Source organism: Sitophilus oryzae, unplaced genomic scaffold, assembly GCF_002938485.1.
Source record: "Sitophilus oryzae breed Bouriz unplaced genomic scaffold, Soryzae_2.0 scaffold_1179_pilon_pilon, whole genome shotgun sequence".
Taxonomy (NCBI): Eukaryota; Metazoa; Arthropoda; class Insecta; order Coleoptera; family Curculionidae; genus Sitophilus; species Sitophilus oryzae.
The window spans coordinates 2,224,701-2,241,612 of record NW_022145814.1 but is presented as its reverse complement, the minus strand read 5'-3'; the positions used below and the strand labels follow the sequence as shown (position 1 = coordinate 2,241,612).

The 16,912-nt window shown below is 32.3% G+C and overlaps 1 protein-coding gene across 1 annotated transcript in view; it reads right to left on the bottom strand.

Annotated features, from left to right (window-relative positions):
* Positions 1-12,318: 12,318 nt before the first annotated feature.
* LOC115891334 (structural maintenance of chromosomes protein 3-like) overlaps positions 12,319-16,912 on the bottom strand; it is a 36,363-nt gene continuing 31,769 nt past the window's right edge. The window contains exon 18 of the mRNA XM_030911783.1: positions 12,319-14,231. Coding sequence (XP_030767643.1) covers positions 13,861-14,231 — 371 coding nt within the window. The 3' untranslated portion in view covers positions 12,319-13,860. The remainder of the gene's footprint in view (positions 14,232-16,912) is intronic.

Here is a 16,912-nt window from a genome sequence, read left to right as displayed (position 1 = left end):
ATTGAGGCTTCTGATTCACAGAATAGGCAGTTATTGTGAAAATCAAAGAATTTGAAAATCAAATCCTTCGTCACTCTGGCGGAGTGTTTAAAACCTAGAGAGAAAATTCAGGAATATCTCGAAAACTACTTACTTACTTACTGCCATTACTCGAAGTGTGACGAGTATTTGACACGCATCAGAAGATGTGGCCAGCCCATCTTAAGCGAGATTTAATAATCATGAATTCAGCGCTCTCGCAGCTTGCTTTTTCAAGGACTGATATACGTTTGAGACATGGTGGTACCATTTGATTCTTAATAGTTGTCTAAGGTGTCTCTGTTGCAAAATGTTTAATGCGCTCGTGTGCCGGCGGTACGGCACCCAGGTTTCGCTTCCAAATAACATGGTAGGGATTATTACTGCTCGATACACTGCAAGTTTCGTTTTTGTGCTCAAGTCATAATTGTAGAAAACCCTGTCTTTTAATTTACAGAATGCCCTTGAGGCGCTGCTAATTCTGTGCTGAATTTCAGAGTTGATATTTGCCTTTTCCGAAATCAAACTGCCGAGGTATATAATTAAATTCCCATACATATTCCAATAGTTCTCCGATTTTTATAGCGCTGTTATGATTTTCCGGGGAAGTGCACATGATTTTAGTTTTATCGATGTTCAGCTTAAGGCCCAAAGTCTGGTATGCCCAGGTATACATTGCATTTCCTGTAATTGCTGTAACGTATTTGCAACTACGAGTAGAGCGCTGTCATCAGCATAAATGTGTAGAAAACTACTAATTCTATGTAAAAAACGATAAGGACCATTTTTGTAGGTAATTACCTAAGTTTCATATATTATTTCAAGAAAAATTGTGTAAATTGCATATTTTGGCAGATATTTGCGAAAAAAACATTTGGGACCATTTTTTCTGGTTTACAATTTACCCCTTACTCCTGAAAATGTACACAATCCGCCTAAAGGGTCAAGATCGACGAATTACGCCGAGATCTTTTCGTGTCCTTATTTACTGGATTATAATAAATCTGTAATAAATGTAATAATTTTATTGAGAAAGAGAGATATATAGTACCGGATTTAAATTAAATGTATTTTCATACAGTTATAAACAGCAGTTGATAATTGCTAGCTAGAAAAATGTTGTTAGAAGATGATAATCTATCGAGAGCCTCAGTCTTTCACAAATGTTATTTTTAGATCTAGGTGTATCATCAAATAAACTATATATAATGTATTTGTATATCATATACCCAGATAAGATTATACACAGTGTGCTACAAATTCGAGGTACAAGCACTGGTATCTCGGAAACCGTAATAGATACGAAAACGGTTAAATTGGGGCAAACTTGCGCTTTGGGATGTTCACCAAGATCAGTGCCGGCGGAAGGGCCGGGCGACTGCCCGGGGCGCCGAATGTGAGGAGCGCCGCACCAGCAACTAAAATATTAAAAAAAAATGTTCGTGGTATTTTACTTATAACTGAAAAGCTATCAACTTTTTGTAAATAACGTTTCTTTCTATAATTCTTGTTTTTATAAAATTTCTCTAAACAAACTGTTTTGGGTCAAGAGCCAGCAAAATTGACAGTTTTAGACTGCTTGTTGCTCAAAATTGCACTTTGTCTACTACCCACACCTATATTTGTTAATGGGTGATCTGCCCTAAAATTATATGAGACAAATAATCATTCGCAAGAAGCTAAATAGGATCCCGATATCCTTAATATCAATAAAAGCTTGTAAGTTTGCCTCATTAATTTATTAACAGTAGTGGGAAAAACGTCAATCTTTTGGTGATTTTGATTGTTCTGGATTGAATATGTAGTAATACATGGTAAATGGTAGCAGAATCGTAGAAATTTCTCATTAGAGCAAGACAAATAAATGCATCTCAAATCTGAAACACTGGCTGATCCTCATTTTGAAGCCGACAGAACCGTATACTGATTTTGCACGAAATAATTGATTGGAAAAAGAAAAAAAAATTCTTAAATTTTTATAGAAAAATAATGCTATTGCTTGCAACTAAATAGTAATGTTTTCAAAGATCACTTATACTTATCATTTATATACCGGGTGCGTCTCAAAACTGGCTCACTCCTATAACTTGTTTATTTTTTCAGATGGAAAAACGAGATTTGGTATGTTAGTATACGACATAAATTAGGATTAATTGACGTATTCAATTGTTTTTGATCACTTCCTCTTTCACCGGAAATTAATAAAACTTTTGATTTTTAAATGTCAACCTCGGTATATTTCTACTTTATACGATAGAAAATGACAATCTGAAAAGAATGACATATCGTATGTCAACTTTTGATATTTTCGCATATGGATTATTTGAAATTGTAACATACGGTTCATAACGACAATTTGACTCGAAATATCAAGTGTGTGGTACAAAATTATTCGTAAAAAATTCTTTTTCCAAAAATGCAAATGAGCCACTTGTTCCATTTGAAAAATTGGCATATGATTAAAAATACGATTTGGGCATTTTTTAACCGACCAGGACAAGACACGAAAAACATTAGACGATCAAATCTATTTTTCCAAGGCTCCTTGTTTAAAAATTAGTGTTTTTAACACAGCCATGGCACTCTAGATTGAAAGGTAGGTAGGGTATTCGCCCGGTCTCAATATTCCCTTCCGCCGGCCCTGACCAAGATGCCATAAAAAAAGCTTTAAAAATTCAAGCATTGCTGAGTTTTTTTGAAAAAACGGATTTTTTTGAAAATTAATTTTATTTTTTCCTGTAGTTACTTTTTTAGAAAATCAAAAAACTAATTGCACATTCTCATAGCCACTTTATCGCGGCTATCTGATAGTATTTTTAGATTTTCAAATTAGCTGATAATATGTGAGATAAATAGGCCAACCTAATTTTTAGCCGACCATACCAATAGGTATGGTAGGCTATTAAGATTATTTAATTATTAAGATTAAGCTTTTTTAATTTCACTCAAAATGAGTTATTTGGGTCATAAATGACCTAAATACAAAATATTTTCATGGTGTCTGTCTGTCTGTCCGTCTGTAACACGATAACTCAAAAACCGCTAAACCAATTTTAACCAAATTTGGCACAAAAATACTGTGGCACTCGAGAATCTGGCCATTAGTTTTTGGTTGGGGTGGGGGGTTGGTAAGGGGGTATGGCAGGGGGTTAAAAATTTTTAAAAATCGTAATTCCAAAATTACAGTAGCTAGCGAAACGCGGTTTTCAATTTAAGATTAGGAATAATATTTACAACAAAATTTGTAATAACATCAAAATCAGTCAGTCGCAGTTTTTGAGATAAAAAAATTGGAAAAATTCCTTTACTTTGAAACTAAAAGAACTGCCTACCAACTTTTTGTTAACATATTTTAGTATGGGCGGTTAGGTGCCCCCCGGCGCCATTTTTTTTTAAATACGGACCAGCATTTTTATTTCAGATTTTGAAAGAATTCGATCTACTGAGTACAATAATATGCCACATTGTCTATGATGACTTAATAGGGTAGTATCTTAATCTAAAGGTAGTATGATCGAAAAGATTTTCAGCTTCATATTTTTTTTATTGTACAGTACCTAATTCAAGTGAGAGGAAAAATAGAAATTAGTCGAATTGCGGAAAACAGTAAACTTTGAGATAATTAATATGGAAGAATGACAAATTCATTTTGGCATCCTACGGGAACATGGATTAGGAAAGGACATGTTGAAGTTGACAAGCGACTGTGGCGAGCTGACTTACTGCGGGCTTCACTGTCACAAAGCTGTGACTACTCACGCCTTAATTTTGTGTAATTAAAAGAGTGGCTGCAATATAACCAGACAGCTCCACTTTTTTACGAAAATTATTTTTTTACTGAATTACCCTTTAAAAATAGGCCGATCGTACATATACATAGTTATACCAGGTGCGTCTCAAAAGTGGCTCGCCCCTATAACTTTTTTATTTTTTCAGATAAAAAAACGAGATTTGGTATGTTAGTATATGACATAAATTAGGATTGATTGACGTATTCAGTTGTTTTTGGTCACTTCCTGTTTCACCGGAAATGACTACAACTTTTGATTTCTAAATGGGACCCTCGGTATTTTTTTACTTTATTCGATAGAAAATGACACTCTGAATAGAATGACATATCATATGTCAATTTTTGCATTCGCATATGGTTTATTTAAAATTGTAACATGCGGTTCATAACGACAATTTGACTCGAAATACCAAGTACATATGTGGTATCAAATTATTCATAAAAAAATGCTTTTTCTAAATATGCCAATGAGCCACCCTCGTTCCATTTGAAAAAAATTAGATATGATTAAAAATACGATTTGGACATCTTTTAACCGGCCAGGACAAGACACTAAAAACATTAGAAAATGAAATCTATTTTTTCAAGGCTCCTTGAATAAACATTAGTATTTTTAACAGAACCATGGCACTCTAGACTGAAATTTAAAATACAATTTTGTTTTAAACGAAAATGTCAAAAATTGTCAATCTATTCAGAGTGTCATTTTCTATCAAAGTAAAAAAACACCGAGGGTGCCATTTAAAAATCAAAAGTCGTAGTTATTTCCGGTGAAACAGGAAGTGACCAAAAACAATTGAATACGTCAATGAATCCTAATTTCTGTCATATACTAACATACCAAATCTCGTTTTTATATCCGAAAAAATAACAAAGTTATAGGGGGTGAGCCACTTTTTCTACACCCGGTATAGTATAGGTACTATACCGAAAAGGAAGCTTTAAATCTTACAAGTTGATATGAACTTTTTGTTTTATTTTTGCAAGTTCTATCGTCTATTAAATTTTCCCCATTAAAATCTGAGACACCCTGTATAACCTATACCGATTTGGTCATTTTAGAAGTGTGGTCTGGATTTTAACGTGTAAGACACTGATGTAGGCAGCTTATTGGAAAATCAAATGTATTAAAAAAAGATAAAAGTTGGGTTGATACATTTCTTCTATGCGGTATTGCCGGACTGTGCATTTTTTTTTCCTTTTGGTTCAAAAAGAGGATTTTTTCCATCACTCCATAGAATTGGTGTTAAATCATTTGATGCAGAGTTGCAGCATCTCGAGGTAAAAGCAAACATCCCAAGAGGTTTGCAAAATCTCATTAGGAATATAATTAATAGGAAAATGGGAGTTTCATATTCACATTCAGTTGATGGCATCTAGAGAGAAAAATCAACTATTATTTCTTCTTAACCGAGGCAGACAGGCTGATCGGCAACTCGTCAAAAGGTGTTTGGTCAAGGGAGTTTCAATAATCGGTGACGGTTAATTTTTGTGAAATATATACTCATAGCAGCCGATATTTTATACAGGGTGTTTCAAAAAACATGTGCCCTCTCTCGTGGTGAGATTCCTCATGTAAAAATAAGATACCATATATAGTCTCGCAACACAATTCTACTATAAAAATTGTAAGATCTCATGTAAAACCAAATTTATTTTATTTAATATCTAAGCACCTATTCAACAATTTTACTTATAAATTGTTAGTATTAATATTTAACATCTTTACTTCTGTAATAACTTAGCAATTGCACGGCGCCATAATTATAAAAAATAATCTACCACGATGACCTTCTATTACTAAGTAAATCTAAAGAGTGCAAGTGCCAGTGGCGGCTCGTCAGGGTAGGCAAGGTAGGCGGCACCTACCCTAAGATTTTGGCAGAATTTAAGCGATTTATTACATTACATTATTTACTATTAATGTTGCCAATACATAAAAATACTGTAATACACGGAAGTGTGTTTTAATAATCAATATTATTTTAATATGTGTGGTCTTGTATATTAACATATTCACTACCGCTGGCGTACGCTGACGCTGACTATACCGCTGCGTTAGAAAACAAAATAATTTTGACCGTTGGAGTTGGACCTTTGTTCGGCAATTTCTACATCGCCTACTATCAGAGTCGATGCACGACGTACGGCAGTCTTCTGTCTCTGTCTAACTCATCGTGCGGTAGCGACGCGACGTAAGTCGGAGTTGTATCGTATTAAGGCGGGGCTTAGGCGAAATCTCCGGTCGCCTTCGCATGAAATCGTGAAGACTCGGTAGGCTTAGAAGTTAAGGGGATATTACCGATATTTCATAAGGAGATATATCACATTTGTTAAGGCGATATTTCATATGATTCATTATACGTAGCATTTAAAACTTTTATATGAAAATTCAAAAAACGTTTAATGCAAATTGGAAACATTTTTCGGGCTTGTCCGAGATTATTAAAAATGATATAACCGGTTGTATTTAACACGCCACAGAAATAAAATAATCCGAAAAAAAAGCGCGTTATTTTATTCGGTGCAAGAAGACGATACAACAGATATTACAGAAAAGTCTCTGTGCTATTTCAATTCGATATGTTAATAAAAGCAGCTAAGTCAAATATCTTTGCGAATTTTATTTTATGAAATATTAGATCTAGAAAATTGTTATACATTTAGAAATAAGGTTTGCAGATAGGTACTCGTATGTCTCAATTATTTTTATTTATCTCTTGCGGATCCGAAATTTAAAGAATCCTATAAAAAATTTCCAACGCATTTAACATCTGATTTAACAAACTTGTTATATTGATACATTTCCAACGCATTTAATAGTACAATAAAAACACTAAATCACCACAATACACGAAAACACTTTTACTTTTATACTGGACGCGTGTTTCGCTAACCATGTTAGCATCATCAGCAGATGATTATAAACTAAAAACTTTTTTAGTTTATAATCAAAAAATTTTTAGTTTATAATCATCTGCTGATGATGCTAACATGGTTAGCGAAACGCGCGTCCAGTGTAAAAGTAAAAGTGTTTTGGTGTATTGTGGTGATTTAGTGTTTTTATTTTGCTGTGTAACACTAAAGGTTCCAACCCTCAACTGTAAGCATTTAATAGTGATTTAACAAACAAAAAATGTTATTGACCAACATAAATTAATCAATAAATTGCAGGTGTTAATAATAGATATGATAATTATTTCGATTATAAAATTATTTAAGGACAATAATCCTGGAAATACAGGGTGTCTCAGATTTTAATCGGGAAAATTTAATAGACGATAGAACTTGCAAAAATAAAACAAAAAGTTCATATCAACTTGTAAGATTTAAAGCTTCCTTTTCGAGATACAGGGTGTTAAAGTTACTTAAAAAAGAAAAAAAAATTAAGATATTTGAAAAACTATTTAATCGATTTTGATATAACTTGACCCGTTTATAATACTGTGGGACTTAATTTGATGTAATTAGATTTTAAGTTTAATGGCCAGGGTCGGCGGTGGAACATCACTGTTAAACTATTTTAAAGGAAAAAATAGGCACGCCACTGCTTTTTTAGAAGTTTAATATTATTTTTAGATTTAGTAATTAAAAATATTATTTTTTTATCTCCTGACTTTTTTTGTCTATCTTGCTTACCTCTTGTGAAAAAAATTAAATTCTAATTGGTAATTAATGTTATAATTGGTATTTTAATGGTACCCTGTATCTCGAAAAGGAAGCTTTAAATCTTACAAGTTGATATGAACTTTTGTTTTATTTTTGCAAGTTCTATCGTCTATTAAATTTTCCCGATTAAAATCTGAGACACCCTGTATATTCCCAGAGGCTTTCAAATTGTTTGTTTTGTTTGTTACTACACCATTTACAAATACTTGGATTGAGAAACAATTTTCATGTTTGAAATGCATTAAAATTTATAGTAGAGGTTCCATGAAAAATAAACGTTTATCGCCACTTGCCTTATACAGGGCGTTTCAAAACAAATGCCAAACACTTCAGGGGGTGATTCCTTGTTCAAAATAAAGGGTTGTTTGCTTTATAAACGTTGGGTCAAAAGTCAACCATTAGGGAGATATCGGTACAAAGATGGCGGAAAAATAATGTTTTTATTCTTTATCTTGAAAACGAAAAACGATAGACTAATGAAATTTTATGGAAGCATTACTATTATGAAAACATACTTTCTGGTAATTTTCTCACTTTTTTAAAATGAGTGGAAGGTGTTGAAATAAACTACCCCTATCATTGTTAACGAAATTAAAAAAAAAGCTTATCAAACACATGCAAAAAAATTAATTTGGATAGTTTAGTTTGTTTAGAAACTTTTTTATCTCTTGTGTTTTTTTGATAAAACTCACCAATTTGAAATTAAAAAATAAAATGTAAAGCATTACATATCAGGACAAAAAATATTTTTAGATAAAGAATCTAGTGGGCTGCTCTTTGGCTGCTCTAATTCTTTTAGGAAAAAATCTAGTCGGCCGCTGTCACTTTTTAGGATGTTTCTAATATTATTTTATTGACATTACTCTACTGCAATACGTTATTATCTAGATTCTTATTATTATCGTTATTATCACTAGATTCTTTATCTAAAAATGATTTGATCCTGACATGTAATGCTTTACATGTTATTTTTTAATTTCAAATCGGCGAGTTTTATCAAAGAAACACAAGAGATAAAAAAGTTTCTAAATAAACCAAGCTATCCAAATCAATTTTTTTGCATGTGTTTGATAAGATTTTTCTTTAAATGTCGTTAACAAGAATGATAAGGGTAGTTTATTTCAACCCCTTCCACTCATTTTAAAAAAGTGAAAAAATTACCAGAAAGTGTGTTTTCGTAACAGTAATGCTCCCATAAAATTTCATTAGACTATCTCTTTTCGTTTTCAAGATAAAAAATAAAAACATTATTTTTCCGCCATCTTTGTACCGCGATATCTCCCTAATGGTTGACTTTTGACCCAACGTTTATGAAGCAAACTACCCTTTATTTTGAACAAGGAATCGCCCCCTGAAGTTTTTCGCATTTGTTTTGAAACACCCTGTATATAATAATAAATAACTTTTCTTTATTAAGAGACCGACTTATCAATTTAATATACAGGGATGTTCACCACATACGACACGGAGTATTGTAGCTAAACGATTAGATTTTTACAAATTGTAAGTTTTGGGTTCGTTGAAGGACTATTAGAGCTACAATTTAAAAATATTTTTACAAGATACAGAGTGTCCCAAATAAATAAAAAATATCAAAGTTGTATTTTTTTTAATGGAACACCCTATATATTATTGCATTTTTAGTTTCTACGATTAAAATAAAGTAAATTTAATTAAGGTTTATTACACTTAAACCTTACCGTTTTTTAAATATTTTCAATATTGTAAAATTGCAATATAAATTTTAAGGCTTCATTTCTCCGAGGGTATCAAAGTTTTTAATATTAAATATTTACTGAAGTTTATTTATTGATCAGTTATTGTGTTGCCATAATAAAAATTATACTACCTTATACAGAGTGTCTAAAAATTTATTTTAAATAATTACTAGCTTTAAACGGCAATAACTTGTTTAATTTAAATGGAATACCCTGTATATTTTATGAGAATCAGATGCACAATTTGCACTTTTTGCCTATCCCTTCAAGTTTTCGTAGATAATGCATTTTCTTATAATTTAGACCTCATTTATCAATATACCCATGGAATATTATGGCATTTTAGATTGTTTTTAAAACAACAAATGTACGAAATGTACATGCTAGTAATATTATCGTTTTTAGTAAAACTATGATATTACTAGCCCATTTGTATGCAAAAAGAAAACTATTTAAATTTTTATAAAAGAGTATTCCATTAATTAAATATACCACCAGTATTTCCGCCAAAATACGAACAATTAATTAAATACTTGATTGTGTTCGTTAATAAATTATTCTAAATAAATGTGGATTTGAATCAGAAATCAATATAATAATAAGTTATGAAAATGAACGTCTCTGTCGTTATAAATAAGTATTTGTCAAAAAATGAAATATCATTTTTAAGGTGTTTTAGGTTTTTTTTAGGTTAGTTTTTTTTACCACACTATCTAATACACATAAATAATTCAGTTTTTTAGTATTTGGAGCAATTATTATTAATCAACGCAAACAGTCAATTAATGTAGTTTGAATACTGGAATCATATTAACTGGTCCTCTTTAACAAATATTTAAACAGTTTTTTTTTATATTTTTAATGAAATAAATGAACTATATTGAGAATATTAGGATCTGTACTCTTTAAAAATTTGGTACATCTTTAAAAATAATCTAAAATGTTAGTATTCCATGGGTTTATTGATAAATGCGTTCTAAATTACCAGAAAATGCATTTTCTACGGAAGCTTGAAGAGATAGGTAAAAAATGGTATAATACAATTTGATAGACAATTAAATTGTGCATCTCATTTTCATAAAATATACAGGGTGTTCCATTTAAATTAAAGAAGTTATTGCCGTTTAAAGCTAATAATTATTTAAAATAAATATTTAGACACTCTGTATAAGGTAGTAAAATTTTTATTATTGCAACACAATAACTGACCAATAAATAAACTTCAGTAAATATTTAGTATTAAAAACTTTGATACCCTCGGAGAAATGAAGCCTTAAAATTTATACTGCAATTTCACAAAATTGAAAATATTTCAAAAACGGTAAGGTTTAAGTGTAATAAATCTTAATCAAATTTACCTTTATTTTAATCGTAGAAACTAAAAATGTGATAATATACAGGGTGTTCCATTTAAAAAAATACAACTTTGATATTTTTTATTTATTTGGGACACTCGTAAAAATACTCGTATAATTTTTACACTAACTTGTAAAAATATTTTTAAATTGTAGCTCTAATAGTCCTTCACCGAACCCAAAACTTAAAATTTGTAAAAATCTAATCGTTTAGCTACAATATTCCGTGTCGTATGTGGTGAACAACCCTGTATAAAACATAATTATTATTCTTTCTCTCAATAGTACCAATTTTTAAGTTTGCTATACTACTAGAATTTTATTTATTTAATAAAAATAAAATAAAATTCTATGATGTAGTCCATGTAGAATGTAGAATGTTTAGGAGAGGAGTTAATCACCGCGACCTTATAGATCTATTGTGTGTTCCCCTTTCTTGAGTTATTACGAGTTATAACTCATCATACACTCTAAGAGCTTTAACAAAAGCCAAGTCTCCATCCTCGACATCAGACGTACCAAGGTTCATGGCACGAATGGTCGTCGTCTCGGCGCACTCAGTGATAGATGTACTCCATAGTGAATCCATAGTAATAGATAAAAAAATAATAGATAAAATAGATTAATAAAAACTAAAAAAATATTTTTGCTTTAGTTTTGTCAAAATATTTTTGAGCTATGTTTTTAACCCAGAGATAACATATATTTACAAACTTTGCTAGGGTATTATGTAAATTAAGGGAGGCAAATAGACGCAACTAAAATTTTGTCGCCTACCCAGTCACACGAGTCACGAGCCGCCACTGGCAAGTGCAGAGGCAGACAGGCTGGTCGACAACTCGCCAAAAGGTGTTCGGTGAAGGGAGTTATTCTTAAGTAAGAATAAAGTTTTTTAATTAGTAGAATATCATATTATGCAATTGCCAAGTCATAAGTATTACAAAAATAAAAATGTCTAATATTGATACTAACAATTTATAATAAAACTGTTAACTAGATGCTTAAGTGGAAACTAAATAAAATAAACTGACATGGTTTAACTTTTTATAGTGGAAGAATTATTGTGTTGCGACATTTGGCATTTTTTACATTCTATGTTTTTGATTGGCAACTTTTGATCCGCATTAAATAGCCTACACAATTTTGCTCACAAAAGAAAAGTCAGTGGCGCACATATTTTTTTACCAAAATATTTCAATATTAATAATTCCTTATATTACTAATGATATCCCATATGCACGTACCTGGCGAATTTATCGACACTTTTTAGCATTAAAATATACATATATGTCGCACTTATATAACTTTTACCCTCAAAATTTCATTCGAATAGCTAAAAGCACTTGAACGAAAATTATAATCAAAAAAAATTGAGACTTTATCCACCTGTATCTACTAAACAATGCAAAATCAGAACTATATCGATCTAAAAAATAAATTTTTTGGGTAAATATTACTACTAACAATTTATAAGAAAAATTAAAATAAATTTGGTTTTACAGGAGATCTTACAATTTTCTATAGTGGAAGAATTGTGTTGCGAGACTTGATGGCACACGTTTTCTGAAACACACTGTATAAGTAGAACGTGGCAAGTAGGGTTGCGGGATAAGCTCTAAATATATCGACTTACTTGCCTATCTCACGCCTTATGTTGCATCCTAGAAAATAATGTAGAATACTATGGACAAAAGCAAGGTATTCGTAAAACAAACCATTTGAAGATCTGCAATAACTTGTCATTTTTCAGTAAAACACCTTCAATTTCATAAAATCTTATTTATTTAAATGTTCATGAAACCTCTAAATAATACCGTATGATCGAAAAAAAATGGCGTCCAGTTGGCTTGGAAGTGACGATCTATGACATTTCCCATATACATTTACATTATAAAATGACAGCGATCTTCATTCCATCGCTGACGCCGTTTTTATTCGATCATACGGTATAACTAAACCTATACTAGCGGAGTACATTTGTGCGCTTAAGCATTTTTATTTGAGTAAAAAACTCGTTTTAAACTTTTAAGTTTTTCTACAGATGGATACTGAATTATACAGGGTATCCCAATATTCCTTGGACATAGAACTACTACGTTTTTTGGAAAGAAAATAAGTTCATTGGTCAATTTACCTCGATACAAAAGTGCTTCGTTACTAGAGGGCATCAAACTTTAAAAAAATAAACACATTTTTCAGATATTTTAAGAACCATTATTGCGATTTGAATGAGATTTTGGGTGTCTATGTTTTGCTAAGGTCACATTTGACATTTAAAAAACCAAGAAAATGTACGGGAAATATAAATATTTTCCAACTCCACCGACGGCGTCGGCGCTGGAATTTATGCTATTGAAGCCTATGTGCACCTGCTGGTAGAGCGCCAATACAACGGGAAACAATAAACATATTTTCGCATAGTCAAGCCGCGTTGAAACCGCCTGAAGCAACAAAATGCACGTCCATGACGATTCTTTATTGTAAAACTACTCAATTTTCTATGAGATAGGAAGAAAGTGTCGTTGATATGGATGCCAGGACAAGTCGGCCTAAAGAGAAACGAATGTGCTGACTCCCTCGCCAAAACAAGTACAAGCATGTCATTCGTGGGTCCAGAACAGACATTTAACGTTCCAAAAAATTTCGCAAGAGACCGGCTCTGTGAATTTGTTAGGTGCAGAACGTTTCAAAACTGTAATGACAGTCCCAGAATGGAACATACTGAATCTCTCTCTTGTATGGAAAGTGACGAAACTATGAAGCACGTTATGTGTACCTGCCCCGCTGCTGGGAGCAGGTCCAGGTTTCATTTGTTTGGCAAAATCATGCTAGACTTATTAGATTTTGGGGACATATACTCCTCTCTGACCTAAAAACCATATTAAAAGGTTGGGTCTTACGGGTAAATTTTAATATTTTTTTAAGTTTGTAAACTGAGCTACAATAGACCCTAGCGGCCGCAGTGGAACCTGGGACCCACTCTTAATAAATACAATACTTACTAGAGTGGGCTCTATTTCTCTTATAGAATATCTATTGATTTATTGGATACCTTTTGAGCTTATATCTATATATGTATAGGTGCCCGCTGGTGAAGAGGTACAGCTCTGATCAGGAATGATCGTGTACACGATTTTATATATGTAAATAGTTAATACATGTGACTTATTTTTCTTCAATCAGTACCCATCTTGATTATGAAACCTATTTATCTCATCTGACCTTAAAAATTTACTACATAACGATATCTACTAACTTATAAAAAATTACCTAAAACCGATATTATACAATCTATAAAATAAATTACTCTCTAACAATGCGTCTGGTCGTCTTCGACGAAATCTCTAGCTATATCTCGAGTAACGCATTCGACGTGACTGACTTTATTTCGGAATTTAACACCATAGAATTTGTGCGCATGTTCCAACAGTTCGGGTCGGAAGGTAGTGGTGATAAACTGGGCATCCTTGGACAGTTCGTGGATCATATTAGCTACCGCTTTACGATGCTGGGCATCTAATGCTTGATCGATTTCGTCGAACAAATAGAATGGTGCGGGATCGCATTTTTGAATGGCGAATATGAGAGCTAAGGCGACTAGAGATTTCTGGCCTCCTGAAAGTTGGTTCATTTCCTTCATTTCCACATCCGCGTCAGTAAATGATATTCTGACCCCAATACCTATACAGAAATTAAAATATAAGTTTCTTGTATTAATCACTTAAGTTCAGATTACCAAGATTTCTACATCCGCTATAACCGAGTACTCTGAATATTTTTTCAACCTTTCATAAGGCTATCGCATATCGCTGCTTTCCGACAAAAGCGGCACAACTCAAAATTAATAAACTTTACAGTAGAGGCAATAGAAAATTTTTGAATCATGTTATGCTTTCTTCCACAATCATTTTTTAACTAATCTTTAAAATTGGGTAATAGTAAATAAGTATAGTTTTAAGTTTTAAGTACATTTTTAATACATATTGCCTTTAAAAAGTTAAGTATTGAATATTAAAAAAAATTGTGTGTGCACTATGTGCGCATATTTGAAGCGAAACTTCTTACTAATAGCTATTAAATTGAAGGATATATTTTTTATAAATGCTTTTTATAAACTTCAAAAAAATTAGAGTAACCGTATACTATTCTAGCGTTATAATTATATAATGTTTTTTTAATCAAAAAACGATAATTCTATAACTCGGCAGGATATCCTGGCAGCTGCGGCCATTAAACCGAAAAACTACATTGGCGTCTACCCGTACCGTGCAACTCTTCAACTTCAACCCATGGTTCCAGCGCATGCTTATTGGAACGGCAGAAGAAAGTAATGCTTCATATAGTCTGGTTTCGAAAGCAGCGTGTAGCTTCGTGGTTGAGGCTGCCGCTTCGGGAGCAACGGTACGGTGGATCGATCCCCGGCAGAGGTAGAACTCTTTTATTTTTTTACAGCTGTTTTTATTTTTTAAAGCTGTTTTTATTTTTTTATTTATTTAGATCTGTCGGTAAGAGCTACTAAAATACGCCGTAGGTGTATTTTAATTGCGTTGGTTAGGCGTATTTTGATTGTGTGGGTTAGTCTCTGATGTAAGTTTTTTTTGTTTATAGATTGCTCGCGAAATACCCGATCGATTTTATAGAAGTGTTTTTTGAAATTTAGGTTAAATTATGCTACTATTACTTAAGAACTTACTCTCGAAAATTACAAGGTTATAATAAAAGACAAGAAAATAGCCTACGATTTAAATTTGGCGGGAACTGTGGGTTGGAGTTGAAAAGTTGCACGGTACGGCTAGACACAAGTAAAATACTACTACGTCTATATCTCTGACTACTACTAAATACTTTGAATAAGAACACTAAGGAAGGAGCATATCAAAAATATTAGGGCCATCCGCGATGGGACTCAAATATGGCCGACTTAAATTCCGGTTTATCAGTGCCGTTCTAATTTTATTTAAAAAATGTAAAACTATGATGTAGGGTAGACGTGTGGTGGACTATTTTTCTTTTACGTTGTGAATAAATGTTGGTAGTTATTAAAATTGTTATAATAACATATTATTATAATAAAAACAGATAAGTTTTAATATTGGCTGAAAAATTCATCTGTCAGAAATTTTATCTGTCAAAAATTGCAGCCAATAGAATTACTGGAAATCGATTTAAGGTCGTTACGCCGTTACGCCTATACGCCGTTTTTAGGAGTAGTGTGGATGCACCCTAATAAGTCAAATTGAGGTATCTACATTTTTTGACATCTAGTCTTTGACAAGTAGTAAATAAAAGCAAAAATGCAAGAAAAAATATATAATTAGTTAATTTAAGTGAATTTCATAAATGATCGGTTTACTACACGTATGTATATTATATAGTCACTTACTAGCGAAAAATTGTTCGATTATTTCACTCGATTTTTGCCGAGATCTACCGCATGCTACACAACCAACTATTTTAGAGTCTTTTTCGATAAATCGCGATAGTGTCACTGTTAATTTAAGTTCTGCCACAATTTCCATCTAGATTTACTACCTTTATACAACTATCAGTAGTAGAATAAATAATAAATAGCATAAAATAAGCTCCGTAAAGACTGACAAATCCACAAAATTTCAAATCAAATTCAAATGTGTCAAATGAATCGTCAAACAGAACTGTCAAGGATCCCCACCCCAGAGTCCTTTTTCCGCCCACCATGCATGAATACATGGATAGCATTATGCTCCTTCCTTAGTCTTCTTATTCAAAGACTAAATGCTACTAACCAACAATTTGTTTTGTGTGGTCTGTGGGATTGCGTTGGTTAGTCAAACAGAACTGTCAAGGATCCCCACCCCAGAGTCCTTTTTCCGCCCACCATGCATGAATACATGGATAGCATTATGCTCCTTCCTTAGTCTTCTTATTCAAAGACTAAATGCTACTAACCAACAATTTGTTTTGTGTGGTCTGTGGGATTGCGTTGGTTAGGCATATTTTGATTGCGTGAGTTAGTCTCTGGTGTAAGTTTTTTTTTGTTTGCACGCGAAATACCCGATCTATTTTGTAGAACTGTTATATATTATTATAATTTGTACGTTTTTGAAATTTAGGTTAAATAATGCTACTATTACTTAAAAACTTACTCTCGAAAATTACAAGGTAATAAAAGACAAGAAAATAGCCTACGATTTAAATTTGGCGGGAACTGTGGGTTGGAGTTGAAAAGTTGCAGAGTACGGCTAGACGCAAGTAAAATACTACTACCTCTATATCTCTGAATACTACTAAATGCTACTAACCAACAATTTGTTTTGTGTGGTCTGTGGTCTGTTTTTGTTTAAATGTTTTGTTCATTTTTCATGTTGGGGATTTATTTTTAA